The 26082-nt window shown below is 44.2% G+C and overlaps 1 protein-coding gene across 1 annotated transcript in view; it reads left to right on the forward strand.

Annotated features, from left to right (window-relative positions):
• The window catches only part of LOC143974452 (serine/threonine-protein kinase PLK2-like), a 141513-nt gene that overhangs the window by 101696 nt on the left and 13735 nt on the right, over positions 1-26082 (forward strand). The window contains exons 8-12 of the mRNA XM_077475868.1: positions 9733-9871; positions 11138-11223; positions 11302-11398; positions 17092-17172; positions 24689-24848. Of these exons, the coding sequence (XP_077331994.1) occupies positions 9733-9871; positions 11138-11223; positions 11302-11398; positions 17092-17172; positions 24689-24848 (563 nt within the window). The remainder of the gene's footprint in view (positions 1-9732; positions 9872-11137; positions 11224-11301; positions 11399-17091; positions 17173-24688; positions 24849-26082) is intronic.

A 26082-nucleotide genomic window follows, 5' to 3' on the forward strand; every position in this document is an offset into this window, starting at 1 on the left:
TTGAAATGGACCTGAAAGTGTGCCCTGGTCTGACGTACGGTATACCAAAATAAGGGGGCATACCTTAGATAGAAAGTGGGTGATAAATGAAATGAATATGAATGGAGTGAAATGAGTACTCTCATGAGGAGTATGATGCTTGAGAAATGCCCTGAAAAAGGGGATGGGTGGGTGGGTATCGCGCACCGGAACCGACGAGGAAGACAGGCGAACGGGCTGGTTATATACTCCACCGGGCTCCTCCCATAATTTCAGGCCACCATACTGGCCTTTCTATTTATGGTGTGGAGCCCTCTGACCGATACGGTTAAGGATGACAAACAAGGTTAACATAAACTCGCTTACTTGAAATGGACCTGAAAGTGTGCCCTGGTCTGACGTACGGTATACCAAAATAAGGGGGCAAAAACATTCAGGTAGGGGTTGCATTTTATTGATCCAAGTTTGTTTACTGGGTGAGCTCGACAAAGGCCTGGGTCATCTCCGCTTGCGGAATGGGTATGTAGCGGGCGAAACAGGTGGACCTCCATCTGCCCAACTTCTTGACAATGTGAGTAGGACAGAGGTGAAGGATACCCGGGAGTATCCTGACACGTTCCACCGGGCAGCGTTCAGAGGTTTAGTGAGAAATGGCAGAAGAGGACTAACTCCTGGTTGATCAGCCAAAAAAGGGGCCGACAGGCGCGTGAGAATGGCGACCGGGTACCAGCGGTTGTTGGACTTATAGAGGTGTATGTCCGAACCCGAGCCAAGCTGCTGCGTCTTGGAGACTGCTAAGTGTAAGACGAAATGGTCTTCGTATCGGACCAGGTGGTGCTCGCACAGCATGCGTGCTGTGAGGCTACAACAAGTAAAACTCGCTTGGCCGTAAGAAGCCGTAGAAGGCCAGGTGTATGGCTGCTTGTAAATGACACTAATGTGGAGACCGAAAAGGTGAAGTGGCCAGGAAATCTGACATATTTCTAAACGTCTCCTGTAACAGGCAGTCGTTTTGGTGCCGGCCATCGGCTGGCGCTTTCTGGATACCGCGCATAACAGCCCGAACGGCGTGGTAAAATAGGAAGGGTACGGTAGGGTCCTGGAGGGACGTGAAATGTTGTACACCGGTCAGGTATAGCCGGATCGTATTAAAGGATAACGCCAACTGCGAGTGGCAGTAGGCAATGAAGGCTATGACTTGCTTGACACGGGACGTCTCTGTACTGTGATACGTGATGAAGTTGGTTAAAGGCCCTCCAGGCTGATTGATAGGCTTTGAGGGTATTGCGGGAAAGGGAGTGATCAAATGAGTTGGGTAGCCGCTAGGAGGTGAGGGGCTAATCCAGGGTCAGTTGAGACCAGTCCGAGATAGCTGCTGATGTTAGTCCGGCTCCGGGTACCTGAACGAAAACGAGACAAGGTTAAAAGCGGGAGAGGGCATCCGCTGCCTGATTGACTTTACCGGGGATAAAGGAAGAATGGATGTTGAACTGAAACAACAACAAGAGCTGGACCAGTCGACGTAGGAAGGACATAACCAACAGAGAGGGCGCCTTGGCGCAGCCAGGAATTGCCAGTAACTGGGGAGGCCAGGGAGCTGCGAGCCAGAGGTGGCCAAAAAAACAGCCGCAAGCCCGTGGAGGCCGCTGCGTCGGTCATCACCTGGGGAGAAAGGGAAGACACGGAGGGAATGAACAGGGAGACGTCATTCCCAGACGATAGGTATTCCTCCCGCATAGCAAGGACTGCTATTGCCGCGGGAACCCGGCTGAGGACTTGCTCTGGATCCTGTGAGAGGGACAGTAAGACCAATAGGCGTGACACAAAGGCGCGACCCCTGAGGGATGGTGTGCATAGCGACGCTCGACATGCCGTGAAGGGACTGTAGGTGTCTTTCGGATGACTAAACTGGGGAATATGCGAGGATATTATATGTCCGTAAAGATGGCAGTTGTAATGGGCGAGCATTGGCCGATGGCTATGGGCTGATGCCTCTGGACGCCTCGTAGTGGGGATCTTGCTCTATGGGCCGTAGCAACAGATGGCTCTCCGAGCATTGTAAGGATAAGAAATGTTGAACGCTGGCTAGAAATAGCCTGGGCGTGCTACAGGAAGAAGCCAGTCGCGTGTGTCAACACGATCCTGGTGCGGACGGAAGTAGAACTCAACTGTCCTAAGGAAGAGACGGATAGACAGACAACAGTGAATGGTTTGTAAGAAAGCCACGGGAGACGAGAGGCCAATTAAGTGCTGCTGAAAATGACGTGTAGCCAGTTTGTGTGCCACTGAGAACGTGCTTGCCAATGAATGATTGCAAGAAGTTATGCTAAGTCACGAGCCTTGGCGTGACTAAAGTTGTGTTTAAACATGTGCTTGCGACAATTGCCCGGGAGTTTGTCACTGGAGATGTATACGTAGTGACTGTGAGCCATTCGTGTTACCGCATGTGCACTGCGAAGACTACAGGAGTTGTGCTTGAATGCATGTTTGGATGCGTGCTTGCGATGATTGCAAGATGTTACCCAGGATGCGTGCTTGCCATGACTGCAAGATGTTATGCTAGGATGCGTGCCTGCAACTAATGCAAGGAGTTGTGCCAGGACTCGTGCCTGCAACGACTGCAAGGAATTATGGTAGGCTTCATGGGTAGCCAGGCCGGAAAAGACAGAAGTCCATCCGGTCCAACCAAATCAAAATAAATAAGGTATCACACAACCCGACACCCAATTCTACGCCCGCAGCTGATCCAGAGGAAGGCAAAAAACCCCCAACAGAGCATAGGCCAATTTGCTACAGCCGGGGAAAATTCCTTCCTGACCCCTCGAGGGCAATCGGATTTTTCCCTGGATCAACTATACCTATAAATATAAGTACCCCGTAATACAACGTACATTTAGGAAGGTATCCAGGTCTTCCCTAAAGCAATCTATTGAGCAAGCCAGAAGTGCCTGCCAGCAATGATTGCGACAAGTTGTGCCTGGACACCTGCTTGCAACGATTGCAAGAGGTCTATGCTCAAATGCGTGCTTGCCATGATTGCAAGAGAACTATGCTCGAATGCGTGCTTGTAATGAGTGCAAGAGGTCTATGCTCGAATGCGTGCTTGCAATGATCGCCAGAGGTCTATGCTCGAATGCCTGCATGCAACGATTGCAAGAGGTCTATGCTTGAATGCATGCTTGTAATGAGTGTAAGAGGTCTATGCTCGAATGCGTAATTGTAATGACCGCGAGAGGTCTATGCTCGAATGCGTGCTTGCAGCGATTGCAAGAGGTCTATGCCCGAATGCGTGCTTGTAATGAATGCAAAAAAAGGTCTATGCTCGAATGCGTGCTTGCAACGATTGCAAGAGGTCTATGCTCAAATGCGTGCTTGTAATGACCGCGAGAGGTCTATGCTCGAATGCGTGCTTGCAGCGATTGCAAGAGGTCTATGCCCGAATGCGTGCTTGTAATGAATGCAAAAGGTCTATGCTCGAATGCGTGCTCGCAATGATTGCAAGAGGTCTATGCTCGAATGCGTGCTTGTAATGACCGCGAGAGGTCTATGCTCGAATGCGTGCTTGCAGCGATTGCAAGAGGTCTATGCCCGAATGCGTGCTTGCAACGATTGCAAGAGGTCTATGCTCGAATGCGTGCTAGTAATAAGTGCAAGAGGTCTATGCTCGAATGCGTGCTTGTAACGATTGCGAGAAGCCTATGTCTGGATGCATGCTTGCAACGATTGCAAGAAGTCTACGCTTGGATGTGTGTTTGCAACGATTGCAAGAAGTCTGCGCTTGTATGTGGAGAAAACAGCGAGACACGCCTAAACGAAGCTGTGTTTCCCTTTTGAAGGCAATCTATAATGAAATGAGGCCGAGGAGCAAGGCCCCCCGGCAGGCATCCAAACATTGCAGAATCAACTGGACCCAAGCCGGGAAGCGGTATGTGACAGTGAAATGAGAGAACCTGCCATGACAGAGATCCGGATCGCCATGCCACAACTTGCGACCGAGCACGAAACGGATTCTGGAGCATGTACTGAAATGAGGCCATTCCTGGGGCACGCCGAGACGAATTTGGTACACCGATGTGACTATTCGTACCGGAACGTGATAGGTGAAATGAAATGAAAACCCATGACAAAGACAAGAATCAGAGGACGAGCCCATGAACCAAACAGATGAATCCTGTCTTTGGAGCATGTACTGAAATGAGGCGTAGCAGCTGGGCACACCAGAATGAATCGGTGCATAAGGAATGCGACAGGATTCGAAATTGGCGCGTAATAAGTGACAGAAATGATATGCCATGACAGAGACAAGATTCAACGACTGGACTGATGGTTACAACAAAGAATCCGTCTCTGGAGCATGTACTGAAATGAGGCGTAGCAGCTGGGCACACCGGGACGAATCGGTGCATAAATAAACGCAACAGGATTCGAATCGGAGCGTAATAAGTGACAGAAATGATATCCCATGACAGAGACAAGATTCAACGACTGGACTGATGGTAGCAAAAAAGAACCCGTCTCTGGAGCATGTACTGAAATGAGGCGTAGCAGCTGGGCACACCAGAACGAATCGGTGCATAAAAAATGCGACAGGATTTGAATTGGAGTGTAATGAGTGACAGAAATGATGTCCCATGACAGAGACAGGATTCAACGACTGGACTGTAGGTTACAAAGAATCCGTCTCTGGAGCATGTACCGAAATGAGGCGTAGCGGCTGGGCACACCAGGACGAATCGGTGCATAGAGGAATGCGACAGGATTCGAATTGGAGCGTAATAAGTGACAGAAATGGTATGCCATGACAGAGACGAGAATCAGGGACCGTGCGTGAACCTGCGAGTGACTCAGTCTCTGGAGCATGTACAGAAATGAGGCCGAACCCTGGGGCACTTCAGAGCGAATCGGTGCACCAGAGGTGCGACAAGATTCGCGCCGGAGCGCGACTAGTGACAGAAATGATTTGAAACGGTAGAAATGACTGGGAGTGAAATGATTTGACATGAGATAAAATAAGATACATAACATAACTGCATGAATGAAGAGACATATATTCGAACTGGAGCAGACAAAGCGAAACGTGCGGACTGCTTGCCTTGTCGTAACAAGCAGTCGGCTGTGAGTCGAACGATTCGACCGATACTAATAGAAATGCTCGGGCAGACGAATGGTTTCGAATGCCGTACCTGCGAATGAATCGCCTGACGTGGCGTAATCGAACGTGTCGAAAAGTGATAACGACTACATCGAAAATAGAAAATAGTGACATGCGTACGAGGGCCACAGTAAAACATTCGATTTAAAAGAAGCGAGCGGGTCGAGAGTACAGGGAATGTTGATGGTACATCGAAATACATATCTGAAAAGGGGATGCCGAAGCCAAACCTGCGACAGCCGGCCCAACGTGAAACGACAAATTCGATGGGTACGACGACACTCCGACGGCGAAACCCACGGACGCTGATGTACGGGAAGACGAGTTGTCAAGACGGAAACGAATAACGCGGGAACTCACGAACAGGCTCACTGCCTCTGGTCTGGATAGTCGGCCCTTGATGTCTGACGTATCAGATATCGCGCACCGGAACCGACGAGGAAGACAGGCGAACGGGCTGGTTATATACTCCACCGGGCTCCTCCCATAATTTCAGGCCACCATACTGGCCTTTCTATATATATATAATTACACAGTGTGATCAGGGCTTCCTTATGACTTGCAGTTTAGAGTTTATCAACTGACTTATATCTGACTTGTATAAATGCTTTAAGCCAGTTATGTTGTTACAAACTGTTAATTTTTGTTAGAGGGGTCTTGTCCTGTGTTTGTCTTTCTCAAAGCTGAGACAGTGGTTAGTCACTGGATAACCAGCTTGTCAATTTATTGTGTCCACAAGTCTACCTGATCACACATATGAGGTGTTTTCACATTTCACATTTATGGGACCTGGAGATCCTTGTAAATATTGGTCAGTTTGTCTTTGGTTCCAGGTTTTGTGAGTGTACCAGAAACCCATTTTTTTCTATAATTCTGTTAGCAAGCTTGTTTACAGACCCCCAGCAGTTACAGTTAAAAAAAAAAATAGAATGTCTTATGGTAGGAAAGTCAACTTAAATGAAGATATTGGTCTCTGCTTTTTGGAACCTGTTTTAGACAGTCCAAATTTAAAAATATTAAATACATTTTATTGAGATTATATGTGATAGACACTAAGTGGCACATAATTGTGAAGTGGAAGGAAAATGATAAATGGTTTTCATTTTTTTTTTACAAATAAATCTCTGAAATCTTGCTCAAAGAAAGCCATAAGAAGTCCTGATTGCATTTTGCGAAAAGCCATGTGGGGGGACACAGCAAACATGTGGAAGAAGGTGCTCTGGTCAGATGTGACCAAAATGTAACTTTTTGGCCTAAAAGAAAAATGCTATGTGTGACGGAAAATTAACCACTTCAGTTCCGGACCAATAAACACCTTAAGGACCAGAGGTCTTTTTGCAATTTCGCACTGCGCTGCTTTAACTGGTAATTGCGCGGTCATGCAATATTGCACCCAAACGAAATTTGCGTCCTTTTCTTCCCACAAATAGAGCTTTCTTTTGATGGTATTTGATTGCCTCTGCGATTTTTTTTTTTTGCGATATAAATGAAAAAAGAGCGAAAATTTTGAAAAAAAAAGATATTTTCTTCTTTTTGTTATAAGAAAAATCGAATAAACTAAATTTTAGTCATACATTGAGGGCAAAATTTATTCAGCCACATGTCTTTAGTAAAAAAAATGTCAATAAGCGTATATTTTTTGGTTTGCGCAAAAGTTATAGCGTCTACAAACTAGAGTACATTTTCTGAAATTTACACAGCTTTTAATTTATGACTGCCGATCTCATTTCTTGAGGTGCTAAAATGGCAGGGCAGTACAAATCCCCCCCAAATGACCCCATTTTGGAAAGTAGACACCCCAAGGAAATTGCTGATGGGTATGTTGAGCCCATTGAATATTTATTTTTTTTGTCCTAAGGGATTGAATAATGACAAAAAAAAAAAAAAAAAAAAAGTTGTCACTAAATGATATATTGCTCACACATGCCATGGTTATATGTGAAATGACACCCCAAAATACATTCTGCTGCTTCTCCCGAGTACGGGGATACCACATGTGTGGGACTTTTTGGGAGTCTAGTCGCGCACGGCCCCCCGAAAACCAATCACCACCTTCAGGATTTCTAAGGGTGCAAATTTTTGATTTAACTCCTCACTACCTATCACAGTTTCGAAGGCCATAAAATGCCAAAATAGCACAAAACCCCCCCAAATGACCCCATTTTGGAAAGTAGACACCCCAAGCTATTTACTGAGAGGCATGTTGAGTCCATGGAATATTTTATATTTTGCCAAAAGTTGCGGGAATATTACAAACTTTTTTTTTTTTGCACAAAGTTGTCACTAAATGATATATTGCTCACACATGCTATGGGCAGAAGTCAAATTACACCCCAAAATAAATTCTGCTGCTTCTCCCGAGTACGGGGATACCACATGTGGGGGACTTTTTGGGAGCCTAGTTAACTAGCTACCTAGCGACACTAGCGACACTGATGCAGCGTTCAGAAAAATTATCGCTTAGTGACACTGGCAAAAGGGGGTGAAAGGGTTAACTAGCGGAAATCAGGGGGTTAAAACCATTATTGGGTAGTATATCGGGGTACCTAGCGCTATAAAAACCTGGCGGTGAACCTAAAAAAATAACTAGCTACCTAGCGACTGTAGCGACACTAATGCAGCGATCAGAAAAACGATCGCTTAGTGACACTGGCAAAAGGGGGTGAAAGGGTTAACTAGCGGCAATCAGGGGGTTAAAAACATTATTGGGTAGTATATCGGGGTACCTAGCGATATAAAAACCTGGCGGTGAACCTAAAAAAATAACTAGCTACCTAGCGACACATGCAGCGATCAGAAAAATGATCGCTTAGTGACACTGGCAAAAGGGGGTGAAAGGGTTAACTAGCGGCAATCAGGGGGTTAAAAACATTATTGGGTAGTATATCGGGGTACCTAGCGCTATAAAAACCTGGCGGTGAACCTAAAAAAATAACTAGCTACCTAGCGACTGTAGCGACACTAATGCAGCGATCAGAAAAACGATCGCTTAGTGACACTGGCAAAAGGGGGTGAAAGGGTTAACTAGCGGCAATCAGGGGGTTAAAAACATTATTGGGTAGTATATCGGGGTACCTAGCGATATAAAAACCTGGCGGTGAACCTAAAAAAATAACTAGCTACCTAGCGACACTAGCGACACATGCAGCGATCAGAAAAATGATCGCTTAGTGACACTGGCAAAAGGGGGTGAAAGGGTTAACTCTAGGGGCAATCAGGGGGTTAAATCTTTATTGGGGGGTGATAGGGGGCTACCCTGGACCTAACACTAACTGTCCTGACAGTTTTTACTGTCACAACTGACACTGAATGCATTGATCAGTAAAGAAATGATCAATGCAATCAGTGACACTGTGACTGGGGGGGGAGGGGGGGCGGGGGGGGGATCGGGGGGCGATCGGGGGGGGGATCGGGGGGGGTTTGTGTGCCTGTGTGTACCTACATGTCAGTGTAGTGTTCGTGCAGACTTACTTTTACTCTTCTCCTCGTAGTCCGGTCAAAAAGACCGCCCCGAGGAGAATGACATCACTTCCTCCTTCCTGTGTAAACAATACACAGGGGAGGAAGCTTCTCATTGGCCAGGAGCGATCCAGAGGGGGTGGCCGAAAACGAACGGCCATCCCCTCATCACGGAGCGCTCCTGGACCGAATCGGACCGCCGTATCCAGCGGGAGGGGGTCCGATGGGACCCCCCACCCGCTGGAAGGCAATCACGTAGATGTACGTGATTCTGCCTGCCTGTGCCATTGTGCTGACGTACAATGGCAATACGGCGGTCCTGAAGTGGTTAACACTGCACATTACCGTGAACACATCATCCACACCGTGAAACATTGTGGTAGTGGTAGCATCATGTTGTAAGGATGCTTTTCTTCAGCAGGGACAGGGAAGCTAGTCAGAGTTGATAGGAAGATGGATGGAGCCAAATACAGGTCAATCTTAGAAGAAAACTTGTTAGAGTCTGCAAAAGACTTGAGACTGGGGCAGAGGTTCACCTTCCAGCAGGACCACGACCCTAAAGATACAGCCAGAGCTACAATGGAATGATTTAGATCAAAGCATATTCATGCGTTAGAATGGCCCAGTCAAAGTCCAGACCTAAATCGAATTGGGAATCTGTGGCAAGACTTGCTGTTCAGTCGCTCTCCATCCAATCTGGCAGAGCTTGAGGTATTTTGCAAAGAACAATGGGCAAAAAATTCCACTCTCTAGATATGCAAAGCTGGTAGAGATGTACCCAAAAAGACTTGCACCTGTAATTGCAGCAAAAGATGGTTCAATAAATTAATGACTCATGGGGGCTGAATACAAATGCATGCCACGCTTTTCACTTTTCACATATTTATTTATAATCCACTTCACAATTATGTGCCACTTTGTGTTGGTCTATCACATAAAATTCCAATAAAATACATTTACAATTTTGGTTGTAACATGACAAAATGTGGAAAATTTTAAGGGGTGTGAATACTTTTTTAAGGCACTCAATATATGTATATATACAGAATAGTATACTGTACATTTTTAGAAAAGCTTTTGTTTATTTTATCATTATATAGTGAAGAATCTAATTCCACCACTATGCTATTCTTTGCCTTTAGGGGTTCACACCTAAACAGTTATCATCTGCCAGCTGTAACACAGCTCCAACCTTCTTGCTTTCCATCCAACTCACCAGATTCTTCAGTAAAGCAGCTAAAGTTCTGTACCGAGGAGTCTTTCATAAATCCTTTTGCTCAGGTATACAGTAATTTCAAACTAAAGGGACAGAAAATGTTTCTAAATGATCTTATTTGTTTGGTCTTGATAATTAACAACTTTGGCCAGCAGTTTAAGTTGTTGTAACATTGTTCGGTTTCAGTGGAGAGGGTTTTTTTTTTTCTGTCAGGCATTGGAATTTAAATCTACAACTTTAGTATCCACATGTTTTGCTGACTCTAAGGAGTTACTGGAACGTTGGGTTCTTCTGCCCTTCTCAGTGGTGACCCACCCTTAACTGGACCTGACAATTCACCAAAACACCAACAGTGGTAAAATGGGCTTCATCTGGGCAGAAATAAGCCCTGTAGGGGAGTGGCTATTTAAGTATCAACAATAACAGAGTTAACCAGGTTTTAAATATTTGAACAATCATAAGTACATCAAAGTAAATGCCATTAAATTACCTGTGAAAAGGCCCTGCAAGAACACACTAGGAGAGTGAAAGGGAATAACTAGCACAATAGTAATTTAAAGTGGAACTAAACCCATAGATTTAACTGTTTCAAAAAAACTGTTGCATTCAATACATGCCATGAATACTAACTTTTTACCTTTGCTTGTGCTCTCAATCAAACTGTCAAACCATGAAATGGCTGGTGTCATAACTACTCACATAAGGCAACTGTAGACCAAAGGACAAGATAGCAGCTTCCTTGGCTTAAAAGAATAGGATAGTTTAATTATGCTTTAAGTAAATACCCTTATAGTGCATCATGGTGCAAATAAACAGCAAATTTCTCACAGCATGATGCAATATAATTAACAGTACAAATGATAGTGCATTGTAGCTACTGAGTACAGGCCCTGTCAAACTACTGGTTAGTGGATTAAAAACAATTCTGCCTGTGGCTGGGCTCTTAAAATTGCATTGGAGTGCTCACCTTCCAAGCAAAGTCAAATGCAGTGGGAGGTGGACCTCAGGTCAATGCGCCTGTAAATGATTTCTGAGTAATCATAAAGTGATGTCAACCTGATGCCATCAACCCTAGCCAAAAGGCAGTTAACACAAGCCCTAATGGAAGTATTTGTCCTCTGGAGAGTTTGACCATGAAAGGGAAGCTTTGTTATTAAAAATACACAGAGCGGAAGGAAAGTAATAATGTTACTCAACAGCTGATATTCCATGAAGGGATCGTATTTATTGCAAAGCTTGTATTTTTATGTTATACAATATACATGTGTATACTCATGATGCTACAAATTTTATTATCATGGATTTATTTTTAGATTTTTAAATTTTTTTAGATTGTGGAGAAGCAGGGGAACATAGGAAATCAATGGATGTGCCTACACAGAGCCTTGAGTCTTTGAGTACAGACAATACATCTGAGGTATGAGAATACTGGAAACATTATACCTTAGAGACCTATTTGCTGCAGTGGTTAACTTCCAATTTACGTCTTTTTCAGGATGAAAACACAGAGGACATCATGAGACCTAGTGATGAATCTCTTGCTATACTCATGAGAGGGAGAATGAGCAGCAGGCGAAGGTCGGCCTTGCAGAGTGAGCTTCAGTTTTACCAGTGATAAAGTAAAAGATTGGAAGCACATAGCATGTAGTCCTATTCAGAGCTTAGCATTTAATTTTTACTGCTAAATTCTGTATTTTTAATAGATTAGAATGTTATTCTGCAATTTCATAGTTACATTTTGGCAAAGTATAAGTGAAGTATAAGTTATATAATGTAAATCTGTCAAAACTGAACATATTCAGTAGTAGGGATGAGCGAATCATCCTGGGTTCAGTTTTCAAACAGTTTTGCAAATCTTGTTCGAAGTATGCAAACTTTGTTGTGACCTTACTAAAATCTAGCAGGGGAAAATTTTGTTTAATTCTAGCCATTTGTAGGACTAATAAGCAAGCTTTTGCCGAACTTAAGACATGAGAAGCTAGGCACTGCTATGTTGGACATCTACCAATGCCTAAATTAATCATATTCAAGTATTCCTCCTCATTCATAATTATCTCCTCTCCCTAACAACAACACACTGACAATATGACTGATGTGAGTCCATCTTTAGTTTTAAAGGGGTTGGGTTATCTGTTCATTTGGATTATTGGATTTTGTAGCTCAGTTGACCATTTCTAGAGGGTAACCAGCAAGGTTTTTAGGCAAAAGTTTGCAAAGCACAAACACTGAGTATTTTCCCCAAGCCTATGGTAGCAGCCAATCCAAACCAAAACTCTAATGTTCAGTTTTTTAACTTTGGACCTCTTTTCACTACATGATAGTGGTGTACCACAAGAGTTGGCCATGCAAGTGATTAGTGCTACCTTATAAAAATTCTATACAAGCTGTCAATCAATGCATACACTGTGTGGCAGTCAGTAGGAAAAACTTTGACCTTGTCACATATTGAGCATAAATTATAATAAACTACATAAATAAATCATATTAATTGACCTAGTTTCCTATATTAAAGGATGATATACAAAATGTATACAGGCATATGCCACTTTTAAGTGCGCAATGGGTTTATTTACTAAAGCTGGAAAGTGCAAAATCAGGCTCACTTCTATATAGAAACCAATGAGTTTCCAGGTTTTATTACGAAAGCTTAATTGAACAAGCTAGGGTTAGAAGCTCATTGGTTTCTATACAGAATCTGAGCAATACTGCATATGATACCGGCAGCAAAAACCCTGGTGATAAATATTGCATATTTTTTATTTTCTCTTTGTGAATTGGACTTAATAGCTTACAGCATGTTTTTTTGCAATATTTATAGACACATTTTAAATTTTTGCATTAAATACTGCATAATCTTTTTTTTTTGTGAATTTGACATTTTTTTACCGCATACTATAATTTATGCAAATGTTTCATGTGGCAGTATTATGGCATGCTGTAATCCTTTATTTAATTGGCCCCTTAGGCGCCTAACCTACAGCTGTGTGACTTGTTAACTGACTTCTCAATTTAGCATAAATGCCATTATGTAGTTGTCAGCCACATTTACTCCCAGTGTTCAACGAAAATTGTATTTATCATTTCAGTATGCTTGGAAAAATTTCTGCTCAACCCAATACTGTCTATGTGGTTAAAAATGTGTAAGATGGCCTCAGCCTTGCGCCACTCCATAAACAATGCTCTCTGACATGTTTCGCCCCATCCACCGGGGCTTAGTCATAGAGGTTTACACAGAGACAAGGTGGTAGAATTTATGTATAACTGGCTGTGAAAATGAGAAGATGAACATGTGCAAGTGATTAGGGTATTGGTTGGAAAGAAAATGGGGAAATAAAGTGGAAAACTGAAAGAAAAACTGACAGTACGTGAGAGGAAGATGAAAAAAGGAAAGAGGGAATTTTAAGAAATGTGAGAAATAATACTAAAAACTAATGCAAATGATCAGATTGAATGGTGATCATAAAGAAATGTAATGTAGTGATGACAATAAAAGAAAAAAGCAAATGAATGATGAGTAAAATAATGAAAGACGCTGTGTGGAGAAAATTAGAAGAAAAAAAGTGTATGGTGTTTGTTTCTTGTAAAAGCTATGTGAGAGAGTATGTGAAAATATAGAAGTCTTTTGAAAACGTGGAGTGAAAATAAGATAAAAAGGAAGAAATTAAATTTTAATTAAATGTAAAAGAAAAAAACAGAGATAGTTGTAAACTATTGGTAATTACAGTAGTTACAATAGTTACAGTCTTTATTGTTCCATTCTAATAGCCTGCTTTATAATGTTTACTGATCCACAGCCAAGTCACATCAGATGGCTCATATTTACCATATTAACCACTTCCCTACCTGCCCATAGTCATATGACATCCACAGGTGGGATCTCCCATCCTGGGCGGGCGTCATATGACGTTCTAGGCTTCCTGGTGGTATAGTGGGTGCATGCACTTCACTCACAGGCCGAGCCCGTCCTCTTTGCTCACCCAAGCAAGACCGAGCAAGGAGGGGGAACCAAGTGATCTGCAAGTGAGTGATACCCCCCACACCACCACTACTGCCACTGATACCCCTCACACCACCACAACTGCCACTGATACCCCTAGCACCACCACTACTGCCACTGACACCCCCTGGCACCACCACTACTGCCATTTATACCCCACACACCACCACTACTGCCACTGATACACCCCCCACACCGCCACTACTGCCACTGATACACCTCACACCACCACTACTGCCACTGATACCCCCCACACCACCACCACTGATACCCCAGACACCACCACAACCACTGCTGCCACTGATCCACCCCACCATGACCACTGCTGCCACTGATCCACCCCACCATGACCACTACTACCACTACTACTTGCCCATCCCGCAACCACCATCCTTGCCACTGATACCATTCCCCTCCCCACTACTCATCCTATCCCCCCAACCACCACCCTCACCACGGATGCCATCCTCCTACCACCACTGCCACTCATCCCATCCCCTCCAACCATCACCCATGCCACTAATCCCATTCCCACAACCACATCTGCCACTCATCCCATTCAACCCCCCCATCACTGATCCCACCCCCAACCACAACCCTTGCCACTGATCACATCCCTCCTCACGGCTGCCACTCATCCCATTCCCCTACCACCACCGCTACTACTGATCCTATCCCCACCCAACCACCACTGCTGCCACTGATCCCATCCTCCCCACCGCTGCCACTCATCCCATCTCCCCCTCCCACCACTGCCACTCATCCGATCCCCCACCACCGATGCCACTGATCCTATCCCTCCTCAACCACCACTGCTGCCACTAATCCCATCCCCCACTACCACCACTGGCACTCATCCCAGGGGCGTAACTACAGGGGTCACAATTGCAATAGCGCAAATGTTGCCCCTGAACACCTAGATGGGGGAGGGGGCATTTAATCCCCTAAATTTTTCTTCTGTAGCCACTAAATGTTTGCTTCTCCTCCTCTCCCTCTGATAGGCATTATGTGACTGCAGGGGGAAAATGGAGGGGATTTGTTCCCCCTCCTATCCAGGTCCTGCTGCCCCTGGGATCAGTGGGAAGAGCCCTGGCTGGAGGTCAGGGGGCCCCTCCATGGTTTCTTGCACTGGGGCCCTGAAGGTTCTAGTTATGCCACTGATGCAAAGCACTTGTATATCAAACGAATTTCCCCATAATGGAAACTCACATGATTTGTTCCACAACCATTTACTCATAGTTCTTTCGGTTTATAGTCCATATAAAAAGATTATAGCAATAACCACCCACAAATGGAATCCGCCACAAGGGGATTAGAAACAAAATTCAGCAGGAGCTACAGAGTATTAAAGAGAAGAGAGGCGTCTCTTAGTGTTGCAATATAGTTACATTTAATGAAGGTGCAACATTTAGCAACTCACACGGTTGATGATTAAAAGTATCTAAGTATGAGGCATCCGGGGTAAAGCTGTCCACATAGACCATCTCTCGCATCTTCGGCTCTCACCACTGTCAGTCTGCAATCATGACCAGGAAGGCTACCCTGCAGTAGAGCGTTCTGAAAGTGAGGCTTGAAGTGCTCGTGGAGTGCAGCATGTAAGGGATGACATCGATGGCGGTGCAGAGGATGGTCTATGTGGACAGTTTTACCCCGGATGCCTGCATACTTAGATGTGCCTCTTTTAATCATCAACCATGTGAGTTGCTAAATGTTGTGCCTTCATTAAATGTAGCCATATTGCTACACTTAAGGTTTTCACTCTTCTCTGTCAATAAGACCCCCCATCTCACCTCTAGACTGGGAGGCCTGAAATAAAAAAAAATTATTCTGGCTTTGATCATAGCGGTGAGTCGGTAGAAGCACCGGAGGGTGGCAGAAACAGCTGCTATGATCATTCTCATGGTGTAGGGACTCGCCTTCTGAAAAAGCTGATATCTGAATGATGCCTGTAGCTGCAGGCATCATCCAGATATCCCCGCACAAGTACATCATATGACGGCCGGTGGGTGGGAAGTGGTTAAAATGCATTTTTTTTTAACACAAACTTGTCCATTTATATAATATTTCTAACACATAGCATGTACATAGCAAAAATCACACCCCAAAATAGATTCTCCTACCCTGAGTACGGCAATACCAATGTGTGAGACTTCCACAGCCTGGCCACATACAGAGGCTGAGTATGGCCGAGTATGGCTGAGCATGGCTGAGTATGGCTGAGCATGGCCGAGCATGGCTGGGTATCACCGAGTATTGCAGGGTATCACCGAGTATGGCTGGGTATTGCAGGGTATCACTGAGTATGGCTGAGCATGGCTGAACATGGCCGAGTATGGCTGGGTATTGCAGAGTATGGCTGGGTATTGCAGGGTATCACCGAGTATGGCTGGGTATTGCAGGGTATCACTGACTATGGCTGGGTATTGCAGAGTATGGCTGGGTATTGCAGGATATCACTGAGTATGGCTGGGTATTGCAGGGTATGACAGAGTATGGTTGGATATTGCTGGGTATTGGCAGAGTATTGGCAGGGTATTGCTGGGTATTGCAGAGTATTTCTGGGTATTGCAAGGTATTGCAGAGTGTATTGGCAGGGTATTGCAGTGTATTGGCAGGGTATTGCAGAGTATTGGCAGAGTATTGCGGAGTATTGGCAGGGCATTGCTGGGTATTGCAGAGTTATGCAGAGTATTGGCAGGGTATTGCAGAGTATTGGCAGGGTATTGCTGGGTATTGCAGAGTATTGACAAGGAATTGCTGGGTATTGCAGAGCATTGTCAGAGAATTGTGGGGTTAATTGTCAGTGAGCAGCGCTGTGGGCACTACAGATCTAGCCCACCGATCTCTCCCCTCCACTGTACCGATCGGTACAGAGAGGGGAGGAAGGAACCAGCGTTTTTTTTCATGACGCCGGTTTGTTTACAAGTGATCGTTCTGTCATTTGACGGAGTGATCACGTGGTAAACGGCCGCGATGAGCCATGATCCGTGATGCACCTATGGACCCGGCGGTCACGGGTGTTCTCGAGTGCGCACCCCAGGGGGCGTGCAAGAGTGGAATTCTGGGAGGACGTCGTAGTACGTTAAGCAACTTCCCTGTAGCCATCATTCCGCTATGTGCCGGTTGTTAAGCGGTTAAAATACTATACACATTTACTGCAATGCCACTAAAGTACAAAGTATGACTGTTTTTACACTCTGGCATGCTTTTACAGCAATGCCACTAGAGTACAATGTATGACTGTTTTTACACTCTGGCATGTTTCTATGTTGCTTTCTTTTTCTGCAGAACAGAGAAAGCCAATGGTAGAGAAAATGGTGGAAGATGTCACTGTTATGTTAAAAAACTTCCTGTTCACCATCATACCAGGTAAAAAGAAAAAGGTTAATTATAAATAAAATTTCTGCTTTGAGATTTTACAATTTTTTTATCCTTTTGTTCTTGTTAAACTATTTTGTAATGCACCCCTAAAAACAATAACCTTTCAAAGCTATTGCCATAAAACAGAAAATGTTATACTTACCTGATGGTAATTTTCCTTTCCTGATGCAAAGCATGACAGCATACACGAATGGGATAAGTTCCGCCTCCCGCCTAATCGGGACTGGTTATACTATATTTAAAAAAGTCGCCACTCCCTAGGCGGCATTCTTATAACTATACTCAAATGCGAAATGCACAAGGGAGGAACCTGCTGTCATGAGTATGCTGTCATGCTTTGCATCAGGAAAGGAAAATTACCATCAGGTAAGTATAACATTTTCCGTTTTCCTGACACGAAGCATGACAGCATAAATGAATGGGATGTAGCACGCCCACAAAACCTAGGGAGAGCCATGCTGAAGCGTTTGAATCAACATTATTATTATTATTATTATTATACAGGTTTTATATAGCGCCAACAGTTTGCTCAGCGCTTTACAACATAAGGGCGGACATTACATTTACATTACAATTTGGCACAAGAGGAATAAGATTAGAACTGAAGTCAATTCCCCTGCTTCCAATGTTGCCTGATTGACTTTGCAATAGGCAAAAAAATGGTTTGTAGTATATGAACCTGGTTGGTATCCTGTAAAATTCTGGACCTCTGAATTTTGCATTCTGATAAAGTGAGCTCTGCACTAGATTGATGAATCTATCTTTCTTCTATAAGCCCCTTAGGCTACTCTGACCCGAGATAATGCTATTGTCTTAGCGGACAGTGTAAAGCCCCATACACACTATCAGTTTTTCTGCTGAGTTTTTCCTGCAGGTTTACCAAAAAAACATGTAGCGCAAGGGCCTGCCTGATTGCATACAAATTGAAACCCCTAAGGCTTGATCTCATATTAAATGGTTTTGGTAAATCTGAAGGAAAAACTCAGCAGAAAAACTGATAGTATGTATGGGGCTTAAGTGTTCTTCTGATACTGCCGGGGCTGAAGAGGCCACTGTCTGACCTTCTAATGAAGGACCACTTCCTTGTATTTCTTCCACATATAGTCCATTACTCCAACTTGTGGTGACACTGACATTTTATAGTTTGGACATGCCGGAAGGGTGATGTCTTGACCCAGAAGCAAAGATGTAGACCCTCGTCTGCTGCTGGTGAAGAAGAAACCAGAGCCCTTTTGTTTGATTATGGTAGCAATTAGGCAGTTTACTGCTTGACGCTTGGATCTCTGAAAGGATTCTCAAAGACGTGATATCCTTAAGAAATACTACTTTAGTGTCACTGAATCTATTGAGGTAGTCTTGTTCAGAAGAATGACCCTAGGAGTAGAGGATTCATCCTGAAATTCTGCAAGATTTTCCATGTTCTAGTATACCTGGAGTTTGCCACAGGTTCCCCCCGGCTTCCAATAGGTTTCAAATAATGAAGGTGAGATCCCACCATGAGCCTTTCTAACTTGGTCTCCCAGTTGCTAGATGTAACGTGGCTGAATTTGGATACACTTGGCTCTGCTGTGTAAAGTCTGAGATCTCAGGAAGAATAAAATAGGAGGAACTTGGGCCAAAGACTGTACTTTGAGGACACTATGGCCTGTAAGGCCATCAGATCATTGCCCTTATCCCAGCCGTATGACTACGGGTCCTGGTTGAAGTAGACGGACTTGTGTCCTTTTTCAACCTGCCCAACCATGCACTATGATCCTGATGAGGAGCTTCAAGATCACGAGTCTGATGGCTATACAGGCTCACCTGCTGATCCAACTGGATGTTAGTAGATCCACTGCTTCCACTTCTAGGAAGCTCCTCTTGCAGGAATGACTTCCATTCCTGACCACTGAGTTTACTGCCAAGTTGTGATTCATTGAACCGCTTGTTGTTCTAAGGACTCACCCTTGACATCCAAGGCTTCTTATTTTACCATATCTGGCAGAAAGTTCTGGGACACCAGAACACAGAGCGATGAGATGAGACAGGTTTTACCATTGGCAAACCTGAATAGGAGATGCCTCTTGCCATGAAGATCAGAGATTACCTATAGCCGTCTATTTGGAGCACACCTGAGGCCTCCTAGGTTGTGTTGCCCAAACGACTTCCCCACTTGGGAATCACTGTACCCCTGCTGTTAGACACTTTGTCCTTTTCCACTGGCCTATGTCATTGACTTGAGCTCGGAGGTCACCGAGGTGGATAGACTTTAATGATTGTTACGTCTGGAAGTTTATTAAAGTTGATAATATTAACTATCCTTAGCCACCATCAACGGGACTAGTCTCATATGTGGGGTAATCTTCCCTGGAATAGGAAGCAAAATCTTCCATTACCTTAGAAGGCCAGTTTATGATGTTCTCAATCTTCTTGACCAATTGAAACCATGGGATATAAACAGACAGAGCTAAGCTAAGATAGAGCTAAGACTTGCCTCCACATAAGTACTAATACTGTCACCCTCCGTGTGGGCAATTCTACAGTATTCTCCTGAACATCTAAAATGTAATTATTATAATGACATCAATTGGCCTCCCCTCTGAATCAGGGTTTTCCTGGACCTGGGAGGATGTTGAGCCACCTGCATCTGTTGTCCACATAACTTCTGCAATGTTCTCAATGAATCCATATGACATTTTGGATCTTTGTTACACATCTTGCCTGAATCTGCTTTCCGACTTTCCGACAACAATGGATTGATTGTTCCTGTTGCACAAGATTTGGTAACTTTTGCTTAAAGCCTTGATTGCTCTAAAGAACAATAGTGGGAATTAGAGGATTTGAAAGAGTGGGAAGAAATTCCATTGACTTCCTCATGGCACCAAGGTGCAACTTGCCAACACACCTGGAATCTTCTGTTGGTGTCCCAAGGTTTTGTTGCAGACAGATCACAACACAAAGACAAGTGCTGCACACTCTCCATTGATCCTGAGTCTCCTGCCCAAATTTGCATTAAATTTCTGCAATATAAGACCTACTGGGCACATTTGAGTGAAAAGGAACTTTGCTGCTCCTCAAGAGGAGCAGGCTGGAGCTTAAGCAACTAAAGACTATCATGGATCTTCTAATCTTTTCATTAGCTCTTCTCAGGCCCTGTCACCAACTCTTTGTTCTGGGCCTAGGTGCCTAAGGGATCCCTGATCTGGACATCACTTATTCCATCTTAAATCATATTCCAATCGACTTAGAAGAGGTATACGCCATCAGTGGGTTAAGCCATAGGGATTTACATACCCCACAGAATAGTAGGAGGAACAGCCTGCTGCATCCATAGTGGTTGCACTGCCTCAATGGACCAAACACCACAGAGGCGTATTACTGGCCAAGTTTGCCCTCAACTTGTCTGCTGAGAACCAAATAGCCTTGGCTACTGAAGTGAACTCCAACACAGGCCATACCATACTCCTTAATGGTAGTAAATCTTCATTTCCAAATCTATATTGTTGTTTTCATCTTTCTGCGAAGGCTATCACATCATTAACTGGCAGACTGGCACTTCTGGCTGGTCTGAAGATTATTTGGCTTGGTCAACTGCCTCTGCCGTAAGAGTTGGGCTTTACAGAGGGGATCTTGCATCCTCTGCTAGCATGAAAACAAATCTGGTCAATCTTTTGAATGCTCTTTAGCCTGCTGTTTTTTTTTTTTTTTCTTTTGAGGCAGGAGGTATCCTTTAAACAAACTCAGCTGTTTTATTAGTTTAGTACCTGAGCCTTAGCGACTAGAGGTCCACCCTGTCAGTTTTCACTTGAGTGAACACATCTGCCGTTGTGTTTTGCTGCCGCGTGATATGCAACTTGGCATAGCATCTTGACGGGCACGCACTTTGAATGTATAAGCCCTTGTACACACAGTCGGACATTCAGACGGAAAATGTCCGATTGGACCATGTTGTCGGATAATCCGACCTTGTGTGGGCTTCATCTGACTTTTTCCGTCGGAATGTCTGACCAACAAAGTTTGAGAGCTGGATTTAAAAATTTTCCGACAACATGATCCGATCGGACTTTGTCTGATCGTTTGTAGAGAATTCCAATCAGACAAAGTACCACGCATGCTCAGATCAAATTCCTAAACCAAAGCTATTGGCTACTAGGCTGAACGTAGTAACTAAATAACGTCATCACCTTACGAACGATCGGATTTTCCGACAACTTTGTCCGACTGAGTGTATGCAACACCAGTTTCAGACAAAATCCGTCGGACAAAATCCGACGGATTTTGTTGTTGGAATATTCGACTGTGTGTACAAGGGCTAAGAGTTTTAGAGCCAAACAGGACCTGTCACTGTTGGAAGAACAAGTTGCCACTTTTCCTTTGGGGAGTGGTGCTGGTATTTAAGGGTTGGAGAGTTTTACCATCCATACTGCCCACGCACTCTTTTTATATATTTTATATATGAAAGCATACCTACCTGACCCTCACCTTATTGGTTGTGGCTGGTCTCTGGGTAAGCTTATGGCTCAAGATATGAGCTGCAGGTTTGTGGTCATAATAAATACCTGGAAGTATTGGCTAGGACATAGTGATACAATATCAGTGGCCATCCACACACTCATTTTCAGACATTGAAGCAGCAAATTGATCTATATGCTGTGAGCAAGGGTTAAGCTTTTTGACAGAAGCAATTACAGATAGTGTACTAAACCAGTTCCTTAAGCAGAACACTGAATTTTTTTTTTTTTTACGCTTGCATTTAGACATGACAAATACAGGGGCGTAACTATAGGGGGGGCAGCAGTCGCGACCGCAACCGGGCCCTGTGATCCAGGGGGCCCATGCAGCCCCCTCTACATATGGCTGGCAGCAGCATAGGCAGCTAGAACACACTATTACATACCCCCTCCATATCCCCCTGGGGACAGGGACCCCTTCTCACGTGGGGACAGGGACCCCTTCTCACCTGGGGGCAGTAACTTCAGCTGTCCTGGAGAAAAGGACCTCATCTCTTCTGGGGACAGGGACCCAATCCTGCCTAGGGACAGTCCCCCAATGGGGCACCTAAAAATGTAAAAAAATAAATAAATAAAAACTGCTGATACCAGTGGTGGAACTACAGGGCTCACAAAGGTCATACCTGTGACCACGCCCTGGAGTTCCACCGTCGGACTCGGAGGGAAGGGCCCTGGCTGGGGTTCAGGGGGGCCCTTCATGGTTTCTTGCATCGGGGCCCTGAAGGTTCTAGTTACGCCACTGGACAAATAGGTTAATGCATAGCAATCATTAAACACATTGCACCCAAAAGCAGACCTTACAATGCATAGCAGTGGCATCCATACTGAAGCATCATTTTTGTCATCATAAGCAGCGCAATGAGGGGTTAATATACCTGGCAGGATCGCCTACACTAGGCAACTGCCCTGTAAAGATTAAAAACAGCAAATCTAAGCTTTCGAGCATTGATAAAGTGATCCAAAACCTGAAAAGCCAGGCATTGCTGAGTTAATAGGAAAGACTCAACTTTGCAGAAAAACACCTGATATATCAGTTCATGCATTAATAGTCCTACAGACAAACAAAACCTGTGAGGCAAATGAAACAAATGGAACTATGCACAGCAGTTTAACCTACTTTGATAGCTTGTATATTGGCAACATAATGATTCAGAGACACCATGACAGCCTATGGAAAGGTGACCTGTTCTGTGCAACACCCTTCCCCGACTGGCTCTAAGGGGGGGTGGGAGAGGCTCCATACCCGACAGGTGGACACCAATCCATTCCCAGGAAGCCTGGAGCTCCCGACCACTTCTACTGTGGGCCAGAAGTTACCCCACTATCATCTCGCTGCTCCCTGCTGACTGAAAGCCGCATCCAGCCACAGGAAAACAGACAAGGAGCCATCTTGGAAGGGGGCAGCCCTGACCACAAAAAAAACTTCCAACATCTTTGCAAGGGAAATCCGCATATCCAAAGCCAAACTAACAAAATGTGTGTGTGTGGGGCCACAACTCACCAGGGAGGAAAGACTAGATCAGTCCCAACTAACAACAAGATAGAACTGTTTTACCTGCATCCAGAGATCAGTATCCCAGCCCCCCGTATCTGGACCTGGGGGGGGTCTCCCTCGTTTGGAAGTTTTAAAACCGAACAGAGGGGCTTCGTTACAGGAAAGAGGCTGAACCTGTACGGCTGACCAGATGAATCCGGCAGGTGAGGGCAAAAATAAAAATCTTATTGATTCACAGTTATAACCAGTTGAACATTTGAGGAAAAAAAAGAGAATGCCGCCTAGGGGGAGGCGACTTATTTAAATATAGTATAACCAGTCCTGATTGGGTGAGAAGCGGAGCCTATACCATTCGTGTATGCTGTCATGCTGTGTGTCAGGAAAATATGAATACATTTAGCTTGTGAGGATAGAACTATATCAGCTTCCATGTTGACCTGTTTTTAAAGGTGCATTTTTTGGGGGTTTCGTACTTATCCTGTCTTCGGTACGAAGTAAGTGATTGGCATGCAACGCATTTTGAAGCCACTGAAGTCTGAACTTCTATCCTGTATGCTTCCTTCATCTCAGCCAATATTCTGTAATAAAGCAAAATGAAAGACCCAACGTTGCTTTAAACAAAAAAAATATCAACAATGGCATCTCTTTATATGTATATGTTCACAAATTTGGTTTAAATTGGCTTAGGTCCTAAACATCCTGTAAATAGATCATATACATCTGTTTCAAACCATCTTCATAATGGTAAATCCATAGGCATGCACACAGGGTGTGCCAGGTGTACCTGGGCACACCCTGATCACTCCATGTACTTTAGTATTATTGCTCTGTGTGCCAGCAGGAAGATGGGAAAGATCTCCATCTTATCGACTCTGCCATAAGAGAAGTGCTTACGCACTTCTCTTTCACTGTGCCGGCAGGGAGATTGATCTCCCTGCCAGCACCATATATATGTAGATACACATGTATGCTTGAGCTTTAGGGTGCACACCCTAATGTAATAGGCTGTACTTATGGGTAAATCTTAGACTAAAAAGAAACTATCCTATCAGTCAATGCAAGTATAACATTTGTAGCAAAATGTATAACTGCAAAAAAAAAGCAGATCATACTCACAAATGGTTTAATAGGGCTATTCACTTTGCAAAGGAAGTTGTACCTTGCAAGAGAATTTTTCCCAGAGCTTAGGGAATGAAGTGACGCTGTGATGACTGATCATCCAATCATGTGCAAGTAAAAGTGCTGTTTTTTTATTTTCCTTGCACATAATTGAGTATTCTTTATAAAGTGAAATTTCACTGCATTTACTAAGCTCTAGGGAAAATTACCTTGCAAAGTGCAATTTTCCTTGAAAAGTGAACAGCCTATTTGTCTTAAATTAATCAACCCCACTGTGTTCAAGGGTGGGCATTAAACCACTAAGGAAATAAGAAAAACATGAACTATAAAAATGTCCATTATAAAGTAAATGTTTGTTTATGTTTTAAATTGGTGTTGAACTTGCCTTTGCATTTAAAAGGTGACTTGGATCCCACAAAGCAGGTGAATTCCCCTATCCTATGGGTAACCAAGTGGGTGGATTACTCTAATAAATACGGCTTTGGCTACCAGCTCTCTGATGACTGTACAGGGGTACTACTGACCGATGGAACACATGTTGTTCTCTCCCCATATACACAGTAAGTATATTTTTCATAAAAGTTAGACTTTGACATTTCTGGGGTTCACTGGAACATTGCATTTCTCTCTTAATTACTTTAACCAATTCCCTAGCATTGCTCTCATATAGAGATCTACAGTTTGGCTATACCCCTTAAATTGATGGTGAGCTAGCACATCCCCTTGATCTGATCATTGTTCATTCAAATAAAAAATCCCTGTACCTTTCTGTACCTACTCTTTATTTTTCTGTTGATGTTCATTCTGTCCAAATGTACTCTCTGGCCCAACTGCCACAAAGCGTTTTTCATCTCCTACCAGTGATGGTCACACACATAAACGATTCATGCTCTTTATCAGGTTTTTTCAATATACCTTTCCCTTTCTTTCACCATAATCTACTGTCATTTATCCTCCGCAATATCCTGTACCTACATCCCCCCCCCCCCCCCCCCGCACAGAAGTGCATACATTCGCACAAAATATTTTTATAAGGACTAGTTTACACTTGCTTCATAACATGGCTTCGGACACGCTTTGTTAAAGCTCTCTGAACGCCAGTCAAAGCCCCTGTCACTAAATAAAATGGTTAGCTTACAGTCCTGTTTACACTTTGCTTTTGCTTGATGCTTTGATGAGGCTTCTATTAGGCTTTGGTTGGATTTCGGTGAGGCTTTGTGGGGCTTCGATGAGGCTTCGTGGGGCTTCAAACGAGCTTTCAGTCAATGGCTAGCTTACAGTCCTGTTTACACTTTGCTTTTACTTTGTTTTGCTCCAGCTTTGCTTCAAAAATGATACCACATGTAGCTTTAGTGGTGCTTCAAAGCATCTTCAAAGCCTCCATAGAAGTCTATTGCAAAGCTCGCTTGCACCCCCACTGAAGCCTCATCGAAGCCCCACAAAGCCTAATCGAAAACCCCAGGAAGCTTCACTGAAGCCCCACAAAAAGCCCCACCAAAGGCTCAACAAAGCCCCATCGAAGCTCCACCAAAGCCTCATCGAAGCCCCACCAAAGCCTCATTGAAGCAACAAGCAAAAGCACAGTATCTGAGCATGCAGCCTAACAGGGCAGGACCTAAGACAACAAAGGAGAAGAGAGTCTGAGGAATAGGGATGAGCTTCCAGTTCGGTATGAACACGTTTGGACTGAACTCTGCTTGTTTGAACGTTCTGATGAACACTGACTTTAAAACCCATTTGGTACGAGCCGAACATCATTTGTAGTAGTGGGTTTTTCTCCTTCCAGCTCTTCCA

This window comes from Lithobates pipiens, unplaced genomic scaffold (genome assembly GCF_037356315.1).
Source record: "Lithobates pipiens isolate NorthernLeopardFrog02 unplaced genomic scaffold, aLitPip1_a1.2 Scaffold_13, whole genome shotgun sequence".
NCBI classification, from domain to species: domain Eukaryota; kingdom Metazoa; phylum Chordata; class Amphibia; order Anura; family Ranidae; genus Lithobates; species Lithobates pipiens.